This window comes from Salvelinus fontinalis, chromosome 40 (genome assembly GCF_029448725.1).
Source record: "Salvelinus fontinalis isolate EN_2023a chromosome 40, ASM2944872v1, whole genome shotgun sequence".
In the NCBI taxonomy this organism is placed as follows: Eukaryota; Metazoa; Chordata; class Actinopteri; order Salmoniformes; family Salmonidae; genus Salvelinus; species Salvelinus fontinalis.
The window spans coordinates 11,014,678-11,037,835 of record NC_074704.1 but is presented as its reverse complement, the minus strand read 5'-3'; the positions used below and the strand labels follow the sequence as shown (position 1 = coordinate 11,037,835).

Here is a 23,158-nt window from a genome sequence, read left to right as displayed (position 1 = left end):
CATTTGCTTTACGCTCCTTTGACACGAAACGTGCATGTTGTTTATGTGGGGTTACGACCCAAAACCTTATGTCCACAGGGAGGGAGTGACTGGGGGAGTTGACGTGACGTGAAGCAGCAGCAACTGCAAAACAAAATTCTGTTTTGGCTTGTTCAATAACTTCAGGGCTCGTCTTACATTTTAAGTTGTGTTTGTAAGTAAGTGTTTAACTTTATTGTACTTTCCTTATAACATAAGCTATTTTAACGGAATTGTAGGATCGAGACTGCACGACACCGTGCAACTCTTAAATATTTCTACAAGCAAGAATTTATTGACAACATGAGGGGGAGTTCGTCGTATGGAGACCGAGATAGAGACCGTGGACGAGACAGAGGGTAAGCAGATATTTTCTGCAGCATGTGAAATATAGTTATTGCCACGTAGGAATATCTGTCAAAAGTGTGCTTTTTATATGATACGGGGATATATTGGAATGCTGTTTGATGTTCGTTGAAACACAACTATCTTGCTGAATCTCTACGTGCACGGGCGTGTCTCAGACATGTTGCACGCGCCCTGTTCGTTTATGATAAATTACTCTACTTGCTTGCAACAGAGTTATAGGTGGTGCCCCGCCCCACCCCACCCAGGGAAAATTGCACTAACTGCAAATAGATTAAAAGGGCCAGGAACCTATTTAGTGTCTAGTTTGCAGTGTTACTAATCATGGATCGTTCATCCCCTTTTTCATCACTCCACTCGTTGCATGTTCTATAGGCCTCGGTTTGGGTCCAGTAGCTGGGGCGGCCCTCCACCTATGAAGAAGTTTGGAAACCCTGGAGAACGCCTTCGCAAGAAGAAGTGGGATCTGGATGAGCTGCCCAAGTTTGAGAAGAACTTCTACAATGAGCACCCAGAGCTCCAGCGCATGACTCAGGTACACACACAAACACAATATATAAACATGTTCTTAGAAGGATGCTATTGTGTCTATTGAGCCTGTTGATTCTCTGTTGTCTGTGTCTGCAGTATGACATAGATGAGTTCCGCAGGAGGAAGGAGATCACAGTCAGCAGTACTGGCTGCCCCAGGGCCATCACCAGCTTCCACCAAGCACAGTTTCCCCGTAAGTAGACAACAGTAGTTACCAGTTGACACTTGTTGAACCTATATTATAGCCTGTCCCTTCACCTGTCAGCAGTCATGACGGTAAATAGATGAGAATAGGAAGTTGAACCCATTTTAAAGAGTTCATGGAACAGCCCAAGCTTACAAAACACTAACCCCATAGGCTATTGGGAAGGGGAGGGGGGCTCATGGGCCACATTATTGGGTAAAAAAACCACACAAAAAACACTCCATGCCACTCTTGAACGTCAAACTAAATACATAGTATGTTGAAATTATAATGGCATGCAAATTGATTTTGACAAATCGGTCAAAAAGAAATCTGTGCGGCCCTCCGTTGAATTTCAAAAGCCCAACATGTTTAGCTAACTATTCCTTTAATTGTTTATCTTTGCTGACAGAGTATGTAATGGATGTGCTACTGAGTCAGAACTTCAAGGAGCCCACATCCATCCAGTCACAGGGCTTCCCTCTGGCCCTGAGTGGCAGGGACATGGTGGGCATCGCTCAGACTGGCTCCGGCAAGACCCTGGCAGTAAGGACGCCATGATAATCCAACAACACGCACAGTACCGACAGCTGCAACATCTCTGTCTCTCTGTCTTTCTTTCTGTCACACACACACCAACAGCTGCAGTATAAAAACACATAAACTCCCAGAGGAACATTGACAGCTGCAACACACAAAGACATATTGACACATGAGGACAAACGTCCCTGGACTGTCAGACTGGGACATATACCTCATGACCTCATTGTGCTATTTGGCGCCTTTTCTTGCAGTATCTGCTTCCTGCCATTGTGCACATCAACCATCAGCCCTATCTAGAGAGGGGAGACGGACCTATTGTGAGTACACAACTGGAAACTGCACACGTTTGCTTATTCATATATTTCAGGTCTGTGAGACTAGAATGTTTTGACCCTTTTCTATAGTGTACTTAACTCTGTTGTGCTTAGACCTACCTATGGTATGCTGTAGCTATATATCATGTGTTATTAAAGGTTATACACTACCGTTCATGAAGTAGTAACCGCAAAACACAGTGAAGAGGCGACTCCGGGATGCTGGCCTTCTAGGCAGAGTTGCAAAGAAAAAGACGTATTTCAGACTGGCCAATAAAAATAAAAGATTAAGATGGGGGGAAAATAACACAGACTCTGGACAGAGGAACTCTGCCTAGAAGGCCAGCATCCTGGAGTCGCCTCTTCACTGTTGACGTTGATACTGGTGTTTTGCGGGTACTATTTAATTAATCTGCCAGTTGAGGACTTGTGAGGCGTCTGTTTCTCAAACTAGACACTCTAATGTACTTGTACTCTTGCTCAGTTGTACACCGGGGCCTCCCACTCCTCTTTCTATTCTGGTTAGAGACAATCTGCAGTGTTCTGTTAATGGAGTAGTACACAGCGTTGTACGTGATCTTCAGTTTCTTGGCAATTTCTCGCATGCAATAGCCTTTCTTTTCTCCGAACAATAATAGACTGATGAGTTTCAGAAGAAAGGTCTTTGTTTCTGGCCATTTTGAGGCTGTAATCAAACCCAGAAATGCTGATGATCCAGATACTCAACTAGTCTAAAGAAGGCCTGTTTTATTGCTTCTTTAATCAGAACAACAGTTTTCAGCTGTGCTAACATAATTGCAAAAGGGTTTTCTGATGATCAATTAGCCTTTTAAAATTATAAACTTGGATTAGCTAACACAACGTGCCATTGGAACACAGGAGTGATGGTTGCTGATAATGGGCCTCTGTACGCCTATGTAGATGTTCCATAAAAAATCTGTTGTTTCCAGCTACGATAGTCATTTACAACATTAACAATGTCTACACTGTATTTCTGATCAATTTGATGTTATTATAATGGTTTTCTTTCAAAAACAAGGACATTTCTAAGTGACCCCAAACTTTTAAACGTTAGTGTATGTATTGATATCTCTCTCTCCTCAGTGCCTGGTTCTGGCCCCGACCAGAGAGTTGGCCCAGCAGGTGCAGCAGGTGGCTCATGATTATGGAAAGACCTCCCGTATCAAGAGTACCTGTGTCTATGGAGGAGCACCCAAGGGACCGCAGATACGTGACCTGGAGAGAGGTGAGGAGCTGCAGGTCGAATGAAATGCTGTTATGAGTTACTTACTTACTTATATTGTTTGTGCCTACTACAGACAAGACCTCTCCACCTCTGATGATCTAAAGCCTGATTGGTTCCCTGGCCCCAGCTTAGCTTAATTTTCTGCACTTCCCCTTCAGTTACTAGTATTAAGATTGAAAAAGTTACAAGTATTGGAAGTAATCTCGCAATTGGTCTCTTCTGATGCATTTGCGTCTCTTTTGAAACTGTGACACGTTGCATCCTATGTCCATATAGGTACAGAGATCTGCATCGCCACCCCGGGGCGTCTCATAGACTTCCTGGAGGCAGGGAAGACCAACCTGCGGCGCTGCACCTACCTGGTGCTGGACGAGGCTGACCGCATGCTGGACATGGGCTTCGAACCACAGATACGCAAGATCGTGGACCAGATCCGGGTAAGCCAGGCACATGCTATACTTAGCAAACCGCACACACATCTCCTGGAATTAAGCAATTATTATGACTGTGTAATACATAGCCATTCATGGATTGTTGGGTAGGTAGATGGATACCTCAGAGAGTGGTAGATCATCTCTGTCTGTCCGTCCGTCCGTCTGTCCGTCCATCCTGTCTTAAGATTAATGACAGTTGATATAATATCAATCCATCATAACTAAATACTCATGTTATAGAATAGAGTAATAGTGTATTGTCCTCTGAGGAGGAGTATCTCTATTACCGTTCTCTCCCTGTGCCCCAGCCGGACCGCCAGACTCTGATGTGGAGTGCCACCTGGCCCAAGGACGTGCGTCGGCTGGCAGAGGACTTCCTGCGGGATTATGTCCAGATCAACGTAGGCGCTCTGGAGCTCAGCGCCAACCACAACATCCTTCAGATAGTAGACGTCTGCATGGAGAACGAGAAGGACAACAAGTTAGTGAGGCCATCCGCCAATGGACAAGATCAATCTCTAGTTTTGTATTCTGTTCATGTCTCCTTTCCTTAATCATCGCTGATCTGGAAGGGATTAAACCAATGTAGTTAAAAGTATTCAGTATTCTTGGTTATGAAGGACAGGAACAGAGTTGCTATCTTTTCGTAACGGGAGAGAATATTAGTCTTGGGATTGCGGTGATTGAGGGATGTTTTCCTAATATCTTTCCTCTGTCTTTTTGTTGATGTCAGGCTGCTCCAGCTGATGGAAGAGATCATGGCTGAGAAGGAGAACAAGACCATCATCTTTGTGGAGACAAAGAAGCGCTGTGACGAGCTCACCCGCAGGATGAGAAGAGATGGGTGAGATAGAGAGAGACTGAGGGAAAGCACGGACTGCCAAAATGGGTTTTAAGTCCTTTTTCAAAGCCACGATACTGACTATGCAAAACAAGAGCCAGTTGTGGTTTCATATGGAGTGTGTTGGGCTTCTTAGTCAGATAAGAGTGTAGAGATATTGTCTTACTGTTCGTACAACTGCCTTTCTTACCACGTCCTGTTCTGCTGTCTCAGCTGTCCGTCTCATGGCAACATTGTTGTGGTGTGTTTTCTAGGTGGCCAGCCATGTGTATCCATGGGGACAAGAGCCAGCCAGAGAGAGACTGGGTTCTGACAGGTAGGTCACATTTCAACGGCCATGCTTTAGTCTAGCTTTGGTGAAATGTGTTTCAGTATGGGTTTTCTTCATTTTTTTTGTTTCCTTTTTCAGTCTTCTACCTAACATCTTTGATTTTGTCTGAACTTTCAGAATTCCGTAGCGGCAAAGCTCCTATCCTCATTGCCACTGATGTGGCGTCTCGTGGTCTGGGTATGTCTTCTCAACATTGAATACACACACTCACGTGTTCACACTTACACTCCTACAGAGCACAACATACAGATTCAAAACGTATACACACTCTACAACACACACAAACAAAACATTTTCAGAGAAAAACACACACAATTAATAAATGTGATTTTTGTTGTTGCCTAATTTCCCATCCCGTTTTCCAGGTTTAAGATTTACAACGACAAAATCATACATTTGTCTGCAAACATGTAATAGCGGTGTTATTGAACCTGTAAACAACAACGAAATATCGGTCAGCACTCTTTCTACAGCATGACCTCTGTCAATTACATTCGAAAGGAAAGAAGATGCACCAGTAGCCTCACAATCCCCCAGGCCTTCAGCTCCCCAGGCCTCCAACTCCCCAGGCCTTCAACTCCCCAGGCCTTCAGCTCCCCAGGCCTTCAGCTCCCCAGGCCTTCAGCTCCACAATGTTTTACAGTCTGTTTCTTGTTACTGCAGTCCAGAACTTCCTTCGACCGGAGCACTCTGGCACGCTGCCTAAATGGGGGTGTGATGGGGGGGCAGATGTCCCCATGCTCGCCCCAATACCCTCCTCTCACGTCTCCTTTATGATGTAACCCAAAACATGAAGGAAAACATCCCAAATATTCAGTATTATATGTTTGATTATTCCTCGAGATACGTTTACATCCTTCATAGTACTGTAGTTATACTGTATTTTTTTCTACAGGTATTTTCTAGGTAGGGTGTGTTTTAGGGGTATCTATACGTGAAATCGACAGTCAGTTCTCCCCATGTCCACCCTGAAACTTGTACAGAAGTGCCCTATTCCACCTCCCTAACTAAATAGGTTAAACCTGGAACCTGAGAAGGGGAAATAGACATGTTGGGTTTGCCAAGCTACCTATGACTGTGTCTTTGTTCTTTTTCTCTCCCCCTCAGGGTTGTGCAGCACAAGGCAGCTCCAGCACATGCTGGTGTCAGACAGTACTGGGGTTGCCCTCAGTCACGTTAGCAGCTAGCTAGTGGCTTGTCTAGTTATCAGAAGGATACATCCCCCCCATTCTCCACCTTCTCTGGTTCCTAAACACCCCAAATAGACCCCCACAATAAACTGAGGGTATATGATTATCTGGTTCCTAAACACCCCCACAGACCCCCATCATAGACTGAGGGTATGTGATTCCAGCGAGCTCTCCTTGGGATCAACCTGAGGTGCCTGTCTGTCTCCCTCCGTCCGTCCGTCCAAAAGGCAGACAGACGGGGAGAGTTAGGAGCTCGGCTGGATCGAGTCCTGATCGATTTGCGGAGGTCCTGCAACTCGGCGAGAGAGCAACAGAACCGGCCATTGGGGGGGGGGTAGCGGTTCTGCTCGTGTCCGACGTTGCTGGTGTATGCGAAGGGTGAGGGGGAAACGGGGGGCTAGTTTGAGCCCCCTCCTCTCTCCCCCCCCCCCAGCGCCTCCAAGCGAACCAGGGCTGATCAGGACAGGACAGGGGGTGACTGACTACCCTTGTAAAACAACTCTAAAGGGGTAAGTACCTCAACACCCCCTTTCCTACTACACCTTCCACGACCTCCCCGGTTGCATCAACTCATTCAGGTAGTTTCATCGATCCATATTGAAGTCAGGCACAGAAAGGTATTTGTTAAAGGAATTGTGTTGAACTCTATCCTCCAACATTTACACTTTCTCTTGGTGGAAACATATTAAGGTTTGGCAGGTTCTGTGAGTAGTAAAATGGCCTCCCTCTGTTACTATGGAAAACAGGGAAATGGTCCAAGGAGATGTTTTGTTTTCGGACCAACCCAGCAGTGTTGTCAGAGCTTCTGTAATGAGAAACAGACTTTTTTGTCCTACTGTCATTTCAACATCCGAATTTAAAAGAAACATTGGAAATACTTTTTACTCTTCTGGTCTGATCGTGTTGACAGTGTACTGTCACTCATTTCCCCATATTCTTCTCATACCATTTCTCAGCAGAGAACGTGTTACCATGGTAGAACTAAATGTTCTGAATGGTTATACTATTATGTAAGATTGCGTAAACTGTGCATTGGTGAAGGTTCAGAAAAGAGAATGTCACATCATCAACTCTACTGAATCCCTCCTAATGCTGAGTGGTTCTCTCTTGTCACATTCTGATGGGGTTTACCACTAAACCTCTAGGCCTCTCCAGTCAAGATATTTTGACCCGAAACTGAATAACTTTCATAGGTTTTACTTCAAGAATTAAAACTTTTATTCTACTTCAATTTGGATAAATGTATAGTTATTCTTATGTTATTATTGGACAGGTAAGTGGTAATCAATATTTATACAATATTAATTAGAAATGGATTTCTAAATAATCATCCACTTTTCTCTCATAGCTTTGGTGTTGTTTGAATACCAACTGTCTTCTTTCTCACTGTACAAAAATCTCTCAAACCCACACCTCACCCTCCTAACCCTCCTCTCCCTCCAAACCCTCCTCTCTCCCTCATCTCTCCCTCCAAACCCTTCTCTCCCTGCTCTCAAACTCACACCTCACCTTCCTAACCCTCCTCTCCCTCCAAACCCTCCTCTCCCTCCGTTCTCATCTCTCCCTCCAAACCCTCCTCTCCCTGCTCTCATCTCACCCTCCTAACCCCCCTCTTCCTCCTAACCCTCCTCTCCCTCCGTTCTCATCTCACCCTCCTCTTTCATCTCACCCTCCAAACCCTCCTCTCTCCCTCCTCTCCCATCACCTTCCTCTCCCACCTCTCAAAACCACTTTCCCCCAAAGACGTGGAGGATATCAAGTTTGTCATCAACTACGACTACCCCAACTCGTCTGAGGACTACGTGCACAGGATCGGCCGTACAGCCCGCAGCACCAACAAGGGCACGGCCTACACCTTCTTCACCCCGGGTAACCTGCGCCAGGCCAGGGACCTGGTCCGAGTCCTGGAGGAGGCCCGGCAGGCCATCAATCCCAAACTGCTGCAGCTGGTTAACTCTGGACATGGGGGAGGAGGGGGTGAGACTGGCTTGATTCACACTATAGGGTTAACCCGAACCATACTATGCTGACTCAATTGAGGAATGGATGTGATTTCTAGACCCTAGTTTTTAATTATTTTCTATTACCTTTACCATCTCAAATCCAAACATAAACTACACCTTCTGTGTAACCAGTGATGTTTGACATTCTTAAACTAAAATATTTCAGCTTATGTTATGACATTCTAATCCTCCTATGTGACTGTTCTTCTCCAGGTGGCAGGATGCGTTACCGTGGCGGCGGCTCCAGCGCCAACAACCCCAACATGATGTTCCAGGACGTGTGTGAGAGTCGCCTGCGCTCCGCCAGCGGGGGCAACAAGCCAGACAGCCGCGGCAGCAGCTTTAGCCGGGACGGGCGCAGTGGCGGGGGTCGGGACGGAGACACTAGGTCCTCTTCCTCTTACAGGGACCGAAGCAGGGTCAGCCGGGGAAGTTACGGCTCCGGGGGGGCCGATCAGTACCAGAGCTATGGTACCCAGTACAGCTCCAGGGCTGGGGGGGCAGCTAATGGGGCCCCTAGGGGTAGTAGTGGTGGGGGGCAGAATCAGTCCAGTCAGCCCCAGGGTGTGTTCGGTCCAGCTCCTCCACCTCCAGCAGGGCCCAAGCCCCTCATGGCCCAGCTGATGGCCCCGCCACAGCCCCCTCTCATGGGCTTCATAGGGAAGCCTCCGTACCCCTTTGCTCCCCCCCCGCCTCCTACACCCCCACCCAGGAAGTAGAATTACTATACAGTCATGGTGCTTGGAATCCAAATCACCATGGTTCTTCAAACCCTAGTGTTTATCAGTGTGTAACTGTAACGTTACTCTGAAAGGGTGTTTAGAGTTGCTGTCCTGCCCTTACCTACCATGGTAAGAAGGCAAAAGTCAAGAGATTTGAGGAGGTAAGGGCTAACATATAGCTACATATTTTTGTACTGTTTTGTTTCGCGATGATTTTAACTACATCTGAAAATATATAGTACTCATGCATGATACACTTCTCATGTGTTCAAGAGTAGTCCGTGCGTTGCCAGAATATGGTATTCTGTGAATCTGAAGCTGTGACTCTTTGGTATTAATTGGCAAGACAGGAGTTGATATTTGCATTTGCGATTTACTCTAAATGGTGAGGTTCTAGTCCTTTAGTGAGTAACAAATGCTAAAATGTGATATGTTTTTGTTGCCATGTAGAACTCCAGTGATTTTGTCAGTCAGCTATGCTTTCTACTTCTCTTTTGGGGAAGTGAATGTTGCATTATGTCCTCTATTATCCTATTCTTAATATGTATATTCATTTGATACTGCAGTCAGCTTTTTATAGAAACTGTTTATAAACTACATAAGCTGTATGGCTATGCCATTTTCTTCAGAATCATATTAGAACTATATCAGGAGAATTTGGGAATGAAAATCAGACACTTGTCATAATCCTGCACATTGAGTGTTGCTTTGTGAATGTTTAATCAACATTTATTGGTAAGAGGTAATTCATACTTATGTTATTTTTCTACTTTGTTTTATTTCACAGGATTTCAATAAAGTTTCTGAAACCGAAATCCTTGTAATTGTTGTATGGAGTACAGGATAGGTAAGCAGGAGTGCACATTCATTGACAACCACCAATAGACAAAAGTCCATTTAAACCCCCAAGAAAAAGTAACTTTATTTCCCTTAAATACATATTTGCACTACATTCTCACCATTCCCCCCTCAATATTTATTTGCTCTTTGTAATTATACTTTCTGGCAAATGTACATAATTGCAGAACCATTCTTATTATTTACAAAGTCAAGAGCAAGAAATAGGTAGCCTGAGTCCCAGATCTGTTTTACCAGCTCCTAGTCATTGAGTTTGCAAGACTGCACAAACAGATCTGAGACGCAGGCTAGGTAATAAAGGCAGGGAGGTGGAATGTGGAGGGGAGCTGCAGAATGACGTGAGAGATGCAGCTGCTGCATGGTTGGACCAGGGGTGGATGACTATCTGCAATGGACAGGTGGGGCTGCTGGCTTTACTTCTAGCCCAGCACTAACTAACATGATACCTGATCAACTAATCTTAGTCTTCAATAAATCATTTTATTGATTGAATCGGGTGGTACTACTTGACTGGAGCAAAAGCTTCCGCCTCCACTGTCCCTTGCGGATATGATTGGTCGCCCCGAGATTGAACGGACGCATCATCAATGACAATTTCACATCTCGCACCAAAGGAAGCATAACCAGATGTCATAACAAGAAAATCAGTAGTCCGACTCCGAAACGGGAAAAAATTTGACAAACAAATTAGCATTCATATGTACATGGAAGGTAAAAAAAAAATTAAATACATAAAGAACAAACTCTCAGCTTTAGGCACATACGGCAGATTTAAACGGTGTCAGCACTGACAACTCAGTACTCAACTAACGTCTCTCCCTTTGGGTCAACGTCAACAGCTGAAGGTGGAACAGAGGACAGCAAATGAGGGAATCATATTCATGTGCAAAACCAAACAAACAGGAAGTGCATGCATCGTGTAGTGAATGAAATCACTTAAACGGGGGAAAAAATAGAAACAGCAACAAATTGCTGTTTAGATCAAAACAATATGATCAAGTGATTTCAATAGAATGAATAAAAACGTCATAGATTGGATATTCCTTCACAGAAGATTGGACAGGATATACATTTGTTACACCTACTGCCCAACTTATATTACACACTCACAGACCCAACTGGTCTTATACCGTACAAATAATAAAAAGAAAATACTTTGGACTACACTATTTGAGTGTCATATTTTGTGCAGAATAATGCTATCAGGCATAGGCCTGAGAGAAACAGTCCCACCACATTCAGTTTAAAAGGCTTCAACTTGTTCTCTCAGAACTCACAGCAATGATTTGTTTTGGACAGATCGTGAGGTGGTTATTATACAGTAATGCATTGGAGACTAAGGGCTGATTGTAGTAGTCAATGGAATAAAGAAAAACACAAAATGGAGTATGAAAGATGACAACATAGGGACATGGGGTGGCGGATCATGGATGGGACACATGGGAAGGCATAAGGGAGAAACTGCCCACAAATAACTTATCTAGGATCAGCTTTCCCTGCCGATATTCAATCCATAACAAATGGGAAGACATAAGGGCACGGACACACCAATAGCGTTTGCCTGCCGAGAGTAGTTAGCACCTCTGAACAGAGTACCGGACATAATTTGCAAACCGATTTTACATGTAAGAATTACACGAAAAAGTCAGCAGTCAGATGTCAACAGCACACATTTGGTGTGACCCTTAAGGGAGAAACCGATCCCAAATAACAGGTCTAAGACCAGATTTCCCGTAACCATCACAATGTAAAAACGCCATCTTTCCCTGGACCAGTGCTTGGGGGGGACCTTCGACCTACACCTAAGGGAAGCAGCGGATCAGGTGACAGGAAGTTGATCAGTCCCACTAAAGGTTCCCCCAGGTGTCTGGAGGGGGGAACTGTTCTACATCGCTGGATTCATCATGTGATTCTTCTCCCAGGTTGAATGTGAGCTTGTATCGCAACCGGACCATCTCCTGAAATAAAAAACAGAAACATGTTAGGCTACACCAGGAAAGGGGACAAATTAACATGCTTTCTGCTTGCACATGTTTAAGTTCTGTTTTGTTGCCACGGTGACAGTCTGTCACCTCAGGGAATTTCACAGCTACAAATGAGATGCTGACTTGGCTGTTTTTTTTTATGAGCATATGTTAAACACCTTGGAAAGCAGGCAGGAGGAGTCTGTGTGTGTGTGTGTGTAGATAGTACCTTGTGAGGATTAGCCAGCAGTAGGACCTGTGTGATGGCAGCTGGGGGTAAGATGGGGTTGAAGGCTGGAAGCTCAGTTCCTGAAGGAGGCTGTAGCTTCACCTTCATCACCTAGAAACAGACAGAGGAGGAAACACATTACACTCAAACTACAGTCACAACTCAGCACTCAACCACCTAATCATCAAACTACAGTCACAACTCAGCGCACATAGGTTACCACAGAACACAACCATCTAATCATTAAACTACAGTCACAACTCAGCGCACATAGGTTACCACAGAACACAACCATCTAATCAGACAGAGTGGAAATTAAGGACAAACAAATGATAGAGGTAGAAGATGGATCACTAAGAAAAAAATAGAGGGGGGGGGGGGGGGGTTAGCGAGAGATGATAGAGAGACAGGACCAACCTTGGGTACTGCAGACTGGAAGCGGATGTTGGTGACTGGTATGGGGGCGGAGGACAACATGGAGATGATCACTACCAGCACGTCAGGCCGAGAGGGAGGAGAGTCACGGGCAAAGTGGAACAGCACCCGCAAACTGTGCTTGTCAAATACAGTCACTGGTAACAAGCTGCCTAGAGGACAGACAGAGGCTTAGGGTTAGTTCATGCCCAGCCATCACCATGTCTGGAGACATGTTGCAACACAGGTAATGGCTGGGTATGTTATAGTTATTATTTGTAGTCTGGTTTGGTATTTTTCTTGCTAACGTTCAAAACAACCATACAGTAATACAGATTGATCAGATAATTGGCTTACTGGGCTTGATTGATTCCAGGGGCACAGTCACGTTAGCTAAGGAGATGTCGTTCTGGGCGGCTGGGGTAGGAGGCCCGAGGCTGGGCAGGGAGTCTAGGAGAGACCCAGGCTGCTCCGAGGGGAAGGCCGGGACAGGGCTGGGGGTGGAGGTACTAGTAGTGTTGGTACTGGACTTGGTCTGGAGGTCTCGCAGGGTGGGTCTGGACTGGGGCTGCAGTTTATCCCTGGGAGAGGGAGAGAGAGCAAAGGGTCAGCTTTTTAAAGAGAAAACAGAGTGTTTACGTTACAGATAAGCAGCTGCCTCTCTGGCCTGCAGTGTTTACCAATTGACGTGCTGCGTCCCCGGGGGTAGGGACTGACGCAGCAGGGTCTTGCCCAGCAGGTCTAACTCATCCAGGGCTTTAGGGGAAGCAGCGGGGGCCCCCCCTGATGGAGCCTGCGGGATAGGGGTCACGGCCGGTAGCAACACTGTTGCAGTAGGCATCACTGGGACGACTGGCTCTACACTGTCAGAACACTGCGCAGAAAAACACTAGGTTAGGGACATTTTGTGTGTGTGTGCATGCGTCATATGCTGACAACTCTCTCTCACCTGAAAGGAGTTCCAGTCTCCCGACTGAGGAGTGTGGGTAGAGTTGGGCGTTACGTCATTGAGTCCTGAGTGAAAACAACAATAGAAAGAGGCTGTCGACACAAACCGAGAGAGAACACAATGCATAACCACAGTTGGACGAGTCATGGCAAGTTGGAAAATAATCGGGCAGTTTAATAAGAGTAAACAAGCTAGCGAAACGACATTCAGAACTGCTGCTTACCTAGTGACATGAGCTCATCATCTAGCAGGCTGATACCCAGTTCTTGTGACGGGGTCTGTAGTGAGGGGGTGTCTGGGTAGGAGGGAAGTCCGGTGTGCGAGGTGTCCAACCCTGTCAGGTCTAGGAGGGCTGTGCTACTTCCTGTGGAGAGATCAAACATGTCGGTCTGTGATCAAATGTCTGAATCTACTGAACTAAACACACGGAACACATTTGTGAAAATGAACAGGGAAACAACGTGGTTGATTATGCTGGATGTCCTGAGGTTCAGTCTGTGCATGTTTGAACATGTTGGGAGTGTGTAGAACAGTGTGTCTGCCCCTCTGAGACGTCAGCAGGTTCAGGTCGTGACCCTACAGAGGTCCTCTCTCTCTCTCACCTAGTAGTGTGGGCATGGCTGTGCTGTCTCCGTTCACCTCTTCTCCCTTCACCAGCTGTCTGTACAGGTTGATGACCTGCGTCAGGCTGTCATTGGCCTGCAGGATGTCAGCTGGCGTAACAGACGTACACAGAGGGTGAGCTATGCAATGCGTCAATACAGAACACGACATAACCATATAGTACTGTCTAACAACCGTACAGAGGCATGCATCACTCTTCAGCCATTTTGAATCATACCTGCTGTATTGATGTGATCACACTATATGTATAGAACAAAGGCCCGCACACTCTTACGGCTCCCAATTCACTGCTTTATTGACAACGTTTCGATCCGAAACGGATCTTCGTCGGGTCCTGACAGTGTGCGCGCCTTCTTGTTCTATACTAGTATTCTTTATTAGCCCAGCACCTATGTTTTTAAGAATGTGCATATGACCAAACTTTTCTATCACACTATATGTAAACACAAGATTCTCACCCAAGGCCTCATCGTTGTCCTCTGTGTCGCTAGCCAATCGGAACAAAGTAGGCCTCATCTTTTCACAGCTCTGGTATAGGTCCTGCAAACACAAACACATTTAGAAATAGCCCATTGCACACACACACCCCTAGTGGTGTTGCTCTGTGCTAACCTTGATGAGTTCCTGATTGCTCTGGGAGCTGCTCTCCTTGCTATAGTCTCCCAGTAGCTGGGTCAGCAGGCCCACACTCTCCTTCACCTCCTGGATGGCGTTCACACGCTTAGACACCTTCTCCATTCGCTTCTGGTCCTGGAGGACCGTAACAGAACACACACACACTCAGAACACTGCAATAAAATAAAAACATCATCCCATAAAAGAAAAGCTGGAGCGCTCTGAAGTCTGCATAGGTTGTTTTATTGCAGGCATATACAGTACAATTATGAGAGCAGTTGTAAGGATAGTAAATCACAATCGTGAGGGAGTTCAGAATTCAATCCATAAAATCATTAGAAGTGCTCGCTGTTTACTTAGCGTACTAGTAAAAAAAAAAAAAAAAAAAAAAAACGACTGCGTTGTGAATGCAATAGGCATATAAGCATTTATTGACACCCACCCAAACAAACACACAATCGCGCAGACAGGAGTAAACAGAGTAGGACACACCTCCTGCACCATTTCCTTAATGAGTTTGTTTGCTGCTCTTAGATCTTCAGGGTGAGTGCTATTCAAAAGCCGAGACAGCATCTACAAAGGAAGGAAGGGAAGAGGAAGGAAAACAGGGGGAAACAGGAGGAGAGGTAAGAGGGAGAGCAGGCCGTTAGGGAATACATGAAAATTACAGTGGAAGAATGGAAAGACGACATCAATTCAAAATGTCCGCTAATGTCATCTCTATTGACAAAACTCAAGGGGCTGCTTCATTGTCATCTTTACCTTGGACTTCTCCTCATCCTCAAAGATGACGCTCTTAGTTCTGGGCGGAGGGGGTGGGAGGGGCTCATCAGGAAGTACCGGGTCCTGCTTCACAATGCCTGGAAGAGAGCAGGGAACCCCATCCATGTCACATGAATAAACAGCCGGTCACCGGCACTCCCTACAGTGTATATATAGTACATCATGTATATAGCGTGGGTTTCCGGCACGTTGGTAATAACATTGTTTTCCCCATGAAGTTATTGTAAACACAAGCAGCCCAAGCAAAGGATTCAGGGCCAGGCTAAGAAATATTGTTGGCCGTCACTCCCTGGAGCAAAACACTTAACTTGAGCACTATGTAATTATCTTCCATCATACTACACAAACAGTCATACTACACAAACAGTTTTTCTCTCTCATTTAGACGGACTAAGTGAAAAAAATTATAATGCTGGATGCAGACTCAGGAGTTTCAATATGATTTTGTCTTATGTTGGTGCATAAACTATACAAAGAAGAAGTGAGATTGACATGGACAAAATACTATTTATATCAGGAGCACACGTTAGGGGAACATACAGATAACTAAAAAATAAAATGAGTGAACTCCTGAAATTATCATCCAGTTACAGTACAGTAATAATCATATGATTTAACCATATTCCTCATCCTGAAGTTCCAGCATAGTGAAAACAATGAGAGTTGATAGAAAAGGACCAACACAGAGAGAACGATTTATTTCACTCCTATTCTTTCTACGTGTGTCATCACTATTAAAGCTCACCTTGTTTCTTCAGCATCTGGTAGGCGTCTGCTATCTTGGGCTCGTCAGGCAGGCCCACCGTCCAACTGAACATCACCTCCAGAACCTTCTTCTTCACTGGCTCTGGGGCCCGAGTACCCAGGTACTGCACAGGAGACGAGATTTAGGAACATCAAAACAGACATAATGGATTACTGTGTTTTGTTTGTTTATTAAAAAGGGGTTGAGTTACATAAAGGGTTGTTCCATTTGATTTCAATCACTTGTTGTCCGCACCCTTTTTGATTTGAACAAAACTTTCCATACATATTTGCCCGTAGTATAAGTGGTCAGAAAGTGACTTATTGGACCGAAATGACAAAACATGCAGGTGCTCAAAATGGACCCATTTTGCATACCCCACTTCTATCATGGGAAAATATGTATGGAAAGTTGATCTGAACCAAAAAGGGGTGCAGTCAAAAAGTGATTCAATTCAAATGGAACCCTAGAGAAATAGCTCTCCAGACAGTACCTTGGGTGAAACCACCTTGATGAGCTCGTTGAGGAAGCGGAATTTGCCCACTTCATTGTGGAATCTCTTCCCACAGTTCTTCATGCACATCTCTAGGACCTAGGGACACATATATGTTATGATACTGCTGGTGGTGGGATCACTTACAATTAGCACATTCTGGCTAATGGAGATGTCAGTGAGCATGTCAACCAATACATTACCCAGATAACGGTATACTCACCATTAGTGCTTGCATGGCCTCCCATTCTTGGGGTGACTGGATCTTGTGTGCCAAAAGTCTGGTAGCCAGTTGAGGACTAGGGGGGAGGGAGGTGACATCAAATAAGAGTACCTGTATGGTTTGCCATATGTTTAAACATGTTGAAGTACTGACTGACAAAGCAAGCCTATGACCAGCTCTCCACATGTTGGTCCTCCTTACCCTTCAGGCTCATTGTTGAGCTGTTCACAGAAGCCCTGGATACTGTCCCAGTCCGCCTCCTTGTTCCGAGGGTTGGTGGCTTTGTCTGGGGAGAATAAAAGCAAATTCCAGAACCTGGGGCTTATCAACATTTTCAAGGGTTTCTCGCTACCCTAGAACCAAATGCACAAAGAAAGCTTTCGTGTTTACTTGCTGCAAACGTTAGCAGAATGACTCCTCCCCAATTGATTTGACCATTGACACTTAGCCACTGGATAATGTGGCTAGTTAGCTTAGCCAGTCTTATTCACCAGTTTCAAAGTCGGACTTTGTTGTATTTGTAACAAATTGCGTATTAAGAACATCTAAAATAAACAATATCCGTGCTTGTCAAGGCATTATTCTGCGTAAACAATACAGGGGTGAGGACTGTTTTTGTCCCGACCTTAGCATCGCTACGTTATAGCACGCTAGCTAGCACTTTGGATAAAGCATCATCATCACTGGGATGTTCATCCACTGCACATACAACAATTATGCTCATGACACTACAACTACAGCGCATTCTCTACCTCAGTTTTCTGAAAGTAAATTGGTCACGTATTGAGTCGTTATAGCAGTAAAAGCATCGTATGACTCACTGACGCGAGACTCCAAGCTCTCCTCCTCTGGCGGCGCCGCCATTTTCGGGGATTCCGATTGCCAAACTGGCAGCTATCGCGTTACTTTGCCTGTCTCATGCAACGATATGGGCGTCATCATATCAAGCAATTCTTGGTAGTCCCCCTACTACACGGTTGTCAAGGATAAAATCTGAAGTGCGTGATGATGCATTTTATGACCGATATCATCTTGCACCAAAAGCCTCCATGTCAAGTCATACTTTCCTCTTTTGTTTGTTGATATTTGTTAATAATAAAAATAAAATAAAAAGTCAAGTCATACTGCTACATGTCAGCCCTAGACCTGCTGCTCTCATCCAAATACACATATGTAACAGTATAACTTTAAACCGTCCCCTCGCCCCGACCCGGGCGCGAACCAGGGACCCTCTGCACACATCAACAACGGTTGCCCACGAAGCACGGTCGTTACCCATCGCTCCACAAAAGCCGCGGCTTTTCTACACAGATACCACGAAAAGGCACAAAGTTCTATGTTTCGTCGTCACATGTAAAGGCTCCATCAGGAGCAAGACAGATGCATTGCAATAGAAACACACCCGGTAGGCTAAAGCCTTCTGGCTGTTGCCCATGGTCTATTTATGTTTTTTTAAATGACTGATATACCTGATCCTTCTCTGCCTCCACAAAGTGTGTTCTCAACCCTCAACCATTGATGACAAGCCTGCTCCTAATAGCACAGAAACTGGAAACATAAACAGCAATATGCAGTTTAGAGTTTCACTCATACGTCTATTAAAATCCACAGAGAGGAGGAGAGACCAACAACATATTTCATAAAAGTTGTCAAAAAGAGTTTGTGTCGCTGTCAACAGACAGTGTGTGTGTCCTGTAATTATAGTGGCCAAAAAAGATGGCAAAAAAAGTATTTAACTACTCCCTCTAGCGGACACATAGGAGTAACGTTGTTGAATTCGTTTCATTTCAACAGCAGGCAGCCGAAGCAAGGTTTGGCAGAATGGACGGCTGCCGTGATTACAATTAATTTTTCATAATACATTTAACTAACCATCATCGCCATCCAAACACAACTGTGCATTTATCTGATACATGTATCTTCTGTTTTGCCGTCAAGAGGAGTGCACGAGAAAGAAAAAACGCCTTGTTCTGGAGTCTGACCGGTATAACGACACAGATGGGACTGCACCATATAACAAGCAACCACGTTTCCCATTTAAAGTTTTGGATGATGCTTCAACATAAAGATTGTAACTGAGTTCACACGAATAAGGGACACGTTTCGGGTCAATGAATGTGTTTTTCCAAGTGAAAACATGGCTAGTTAGCTTCAGCCAGCTAACTAGCTAAAATGCTAACTGCATCAGTCTGAAACAGGGTTGAGATGTTCGTCTATATTTGGACCGAAGCTAACTAATCCAGGTAGCTAGCTAGCCACTGACAACATTTCTGTGACAAGCTGTCAAACCCATTGTATGTAGGATTCTTTTTATATGGTGATTATTGATTGTGCGTGTTGGGAAAACTTGCAGATCGAAACTTTGATCACATCTGCAGGCGGAGTTGTGGAAACAATGTTTCATTGACATCGCAAAGTTAGCCTGCTTGCTACCAAACGTGACTTCAACGCTACTGTCCTCGACCAGTCAATGGAATTCCGAATGAGTCATTTCGGGTGTTGTCCTCCAAAATTCGAAAAGCAGGAGGACGGCTTCTAGAATCTTACAAAAACTTATTTCTCATCCCGCTACACGTGGGATGAGACCGATATTGAAAGGAATAAAATCTGAATGTTTCCAAACATGGGGTCGTTAAAAGCACTTCAAGAATGGTGTCGGATACAATGCGAGAGTTACAACGATGTAGACATCAAGAACATGTCATCGTCTTTCCGGGATGGCTTGGCATTCTGTGCCATAATCCACCGATATAGACCGGATTTGATGTAAGTATTTAGTTAGTTTCAATACACTTTGAAAAACGTTCTCCACTTCTTCCCAGGCCTAAACAAGATGATCTTGTCCCTCTGAAACAATACAAATTTAGAAACATAACACGCCAGCAACAAAGAGCAGGTTTATTTAACACATCAGGGCAAAATGTCAATATTGACAAGAATTCTAAAATAACAATGGAACTCACGAACTCATCAAGAATTTAACAATGTGTTGCTCCAAAATAGGATCACTAAGTACAATGTTGCAACGTGCTGTTACAATGTAACAACTGTTAACTACAGAACAATCTGGGTGCTGAACTTCGATACCGTAATGCGTGACTGCTGATTTCACTGTAATCTAATCCTATCAGGACACTCAAGTACACTCTGTGTTCCTGGTCTAACGCTAGGCTAAATTAACTGTTCTACTTCTTGCCCAGTTAAATTTAAAAAATCTAGCCTGTTACTAGATATGGGGTGTACTTATATCATGGGGTGGCAAGTTAGTGCTCTCAGCCAGAGCCAGATCACCTTCGGAATTATGTAGCCAGGGAACTAAGATTGTCCTCGCCTTCACAGAACTGTGGAACGGAAACCTTTTGAACTCGATCAAGATCATGTCACTTCAACATGAAACTAAATATAGGGAGGGTGTGCCCTCTAACTTGTGTTGGTGTTTATCATTTAAGCACCCGTGTTTGTGTGCACAAAGATATGTTTTGCTAACCTACATTGCCTTTCGCCACAACAACCAGTGTTCCACTAACAACGTTGTTGTGAGCTACTACAGCCAGCAAACCTAGGCTTGACTTGTAATCCAGGCGTCACTGCAGAGACTGTTTCTAAGCAGCATTAGAAAGGGGAAAACCAAGGGTAAGCCGAGTGTGCAGTATCTAATGTAGGTTGACAGGTCTGGCCCTGTCTGTAACAACACACCCCTTTTCCTGTGTGGGACTCACACACACTGCAGTCACAAAACAAGGGCACAGTTAGGCCACAAACTAACTGCATCAAAATAATGTCGATGATGGGTTGCAAGGAGGCGGAAGATGGTAAATAGAACTGCCTTGGCTCAGAGTAGGAGTGAGCAAACGATGATGCCTCCCATTCAGTACAGTACAGATGATTCAGGTACAACCATGCACCTCGTACTGTAACTCTGCTCTGTAAAGGAATGTCTTATTACTGTACAGCAGATGTCACATGTTGTGTGTCCATGTCCTTCAACATGTGTGTGAAAACCAAGCGTGCATGACCTGCATGCAGCATCTCATACACACTGCACCAGTACTACACACACGGCACCTATTCTGGCTTATGTGTGTGTGTGACAGGACATGAGATCACACGACGTGACCTAAGCCTTCAACTACTACATACAGTAGAAAGGAGTGAGGGCAAATGACACCAGATATGTTACAGTACATCTTTCTCTATGGGTCAAAGGCTAAAGATCCAGCTCTACCTCTGTCCCCTGAGCTCAGAGCTATTTGGCCAGGCAGCCTCATCAGCCAACTAGCAGCGCTGCAGTGGCCTGGCCTCTCTGTGACTGTCTTCAGTCTGATCCAGACAGACAGTCCGTCAGGGTAATCTGCAGCAGGGGCCTGGCCTCTCTGTGACTGTCTTCAGTCTGATCCAGACAGACAGGCCGTCAGGGTAATCTGCAGCAGGGGCCTCCTCCTGCCAACCTGCATTTAGCTCTCATGCTACTCTAGCCAGCCAGTGTACAGTACTGCACAGCGATGCTACTCTAGCCAGCCAGTGTACAGTATAGCACAGCGATGCTGCTCTAGCCAGCCAGTGTACAGTACTGCACAGCGATGCTACTCTAGCCAGCCAGTGTACAGTACTGCACAGCGATGCTACTCTAGCCAGCCAGTGTACAGTACTGCACAGCGATGCTACTCTAGCCAGCCAGTGTACAGTACTGCACAGCGATGCTACTCTAGCCAGCCAGTGTACAGTACTGCACAGCGATGCTACTCTAGCCAGCCAGTGTACAGTATAGCACAGCGATGCTGCTCTAGCCAGCCAGTGTACAGTACTGCACAGCGATGCTACTCTAGCCAGCCAGTGTACAGTACTGCACAGCGATGCTACTCTAGCCAGCCAGTGTACAGTACTGCACAGCGATGCTACTCTAGCCAGCCAGTGTACAGTACTGCACAGCGATGCTACTCTAGCCAGCCAGTGTACAGTACTGCACAGCGATGCTACTCCAGTTCTTAGCACTGACAGCGTTCAGCACGCCACTGTACTATACAAATGACTTATCTGACAGAATCCTGGTAATGTCATTCAGGATCAGACAGGGTCCAGTTCTCTCTGACTGAAGTGGCTCTTGGTTCAGGGTTAATAAGCAAGGTGATTAAACTGAAGCTATAAGCCTGACCAAGGTTGGGTAGCTGCAACTTGTATTATTTCCTCAGTACCAACAATAAGCCTTATTCAGTAGATCCATCAATGGGTTCAGACAGATTGGCCCATATCAGTTATTATTCAGTCAGTATTGACCTCCGTTTCATGTGATTTCGGTGCCAGACTACGGTCTCATGTCAGACGTGTTTTGTTTGATGTGTCATTCTCCCCTACACATGACGCTAATGGCCTCTGTATTGTCTCTCTTTTCCCCTTTTCTGTATTTCACTTCCCGTTTCCACCCTGACACGGTGTTCTCTACCTCTGTGTTTCTCAGTTGAACCTTTCTGACGGGTTGAAGTTCATTTTCTCCCACACCGTGCAACTCACCCTCCCAGACTGTTCAAAATGTCTCCTCTTTCCTCTTTACTGTCCACGCAGCAACATCACCACCAAATATGCTGAGGACATTTGACTACATGCTGTGTTTTGTTGTTTAACCACCAGAGCATGTAGCTTGTTGGCAGCGACACCAAGTCCACTCACACACAGTACAGGACTTAATCATGAGGATGGTTGACAGCGAGCACACCGGTGGCGATGGCAGGCCCCTCGTCCAAAATCAACTTGTGAGCAGGGCACCAATACTTGTTGGATTAGGTTCTCAGTGCCTCATCCTACCATGTCATGGTCTGCAGTGATTCTCCCCCAAAAATGTGCAATGCTCGCAGAACGAGTGGGTTAAGTCGGTCTGGAACTGTTGGCAGAGAGAAATGTGCTGTTTTTCCAGTCAATTTCTTGCAATTCTATCAATTTTTCCATGGAGCCGAGAGAACATTTTGCAGTGTGAAAATGAATTTCCTTCAATTATACACATTTTGCCATGGCTAATTCTGTGTTCTTAGGCTCAAACATTATAACAAAATCAATCGGGGCCCCTGGGCATGTGCCCTGTCACTAATCCAGCCATGCCAAATATACTCCATCTATTGTTAGTATATTTTTTGTTTCTCCCTGACTGTCTAGCTTTTATTGATTTCTTGTTCTCAAAGATTATATTGTAAAAAAAAATGTGATAGGTCAATTATTTTCTCTCATTTTTGTTGTTGTGCCAACAACAATTTAGCTGCTGCTAAATGAATACATGGGAAGCATTGCTCTGATCTGGCCTGTCAGGCTGTCAGCTGTTGAAGCCCCGAGGGGCACCACTCCAGAGACTCCAGTGTTACCACTCCAGAGACTCCAGTGTTACTCAAGGACGATTTGGCAATGGCAGTTGCTGCACTTTGCACAACTTTGAGTAATAGCAGACTCGGCTGTAGCATTAGCGCTTTAGCACCAGTAGGCCTACAGCAGAGTGGCAGTGTGTGTGACGTAGCGTTAGGTCAGGACGGCTAGGCTAAGTGCATTTGGGGCCATG

The 23,158-nt window shown here is 45.2% G+C and overlaps 3 protein-coding genes across 5 annotated transcripts in view; 2 read left to right on the top strand and 1 right to left on the bottom strand.

Annotated features, from left to right (window-relative positions):
- The first annotated feature begins 73 nt into the window (after nucleotides 1–73).
- Nucleotides 74–9,538, top strand: LOC129839325 (probable ATP-dependent RNA helicase DDX17). Its single transcript, XM_055906660.1, has 13 exons — nucleotides 74–377; nucleotides 760–919; nucleotides 1,012–1,108; nucleotides 1,512–1,645; nucleotides 1,894–1,959; nucleotides 3,061–3,202; nucleotides 3,479–3,639; nucleotides 3,945–4,117; nucleotides 4,370–4,480; nucleotides 4,732–4,793; nucleotides 4,926–4,985; nucleotides 7,742–7,975; nucleotides 8,215–9,538. The coding sequence occupies exons 1-13, from the start codon at nucleotides 322–324 to the stop codon at nucleotides 8,718–8,720; spliced, it is 1,962 nt and encodes a 653-aa protein (XP_055762635.1). The 5' UTR covers nucleotides 74–321; the 3' UTR covers nucleotides 8,721–9,538.
- Nucleotides 9,539–9,615: 77 nt separating this feature from the next.
- On the bottom strand, nucleotides 9,616–17,551 carry LOC129839326 (ADP-ribosylation factor-binding protein GGA1-like). 2 transcript variants are annotated; one of them, XM_055906662.1, is made up of 17 exons: nucleotides 17,442–17,551; nucleotides 16,822–16,906; nucleotides 16,621–16,696; nucleotides 16,398–16,496; nucleotides 15,905–16,028; nucleotides 15,139–15,236; nucleotides 14,869–14,949; nucleotides 14,374–14,511; nucleotides 14,220–14,301; nucleotides 13,740–13,850; nucleotides 13,361–13,501; nucleotides 13,138–13,202; nucleotides 12,869–13,062; nucleotides 12,546–12,769; nucleotides 12,192–12,361; nucleotides 11,775–11,885; nucleotides 9,616–11,539 (listed from the first exon to the last, which is right to left on the bottom strand). In XM_055906662.1, the coding sequence occupies exons 1-17, from the start codon at nucleotides 17,482–17,484 to the stop codon at nucleotides 11,429–11,431; spliced, it is 1,953 nt and encodes a 650-aa protein (XP_055762637.1). In that variant the 5' UTR covers nucleotides 17,485–17,551; the 3' UTR covers nucleotides 9,616–11,428. The 2 variants fall into 2 exon arrangements, with proteins under 2 accessions (XP_055762637.1, XP_055762638.1); XM_055906663.1 differs by having other exon boundaries at nucleotides 17,373–17,454.
- Nucleotides 17,552–18,381: 830 nt separating this feature from the next.
- Nucleotides 18,382–23,158, top strand: part of LOC129838973 (MICAL-like protein 1) — a 21,571-nt gene continuing 16,794 nt past the window's right edge. For both annotated transcript variants that reach the window (XM_055906238.1, XM_055906237.1), the window contains exon 1: nucleotides 18,382–19,386. In XM_055906238.1, the coding sequence (XP_055762213.1) occupies nucleotides 19,232–19,386 (155 nt within the window). In that variant the 5' untranslated portion in view covers nucleotides 18,382–19,231. The remainder of the gene's footprint in view (nucleotides 19,387–23,158) is intronic.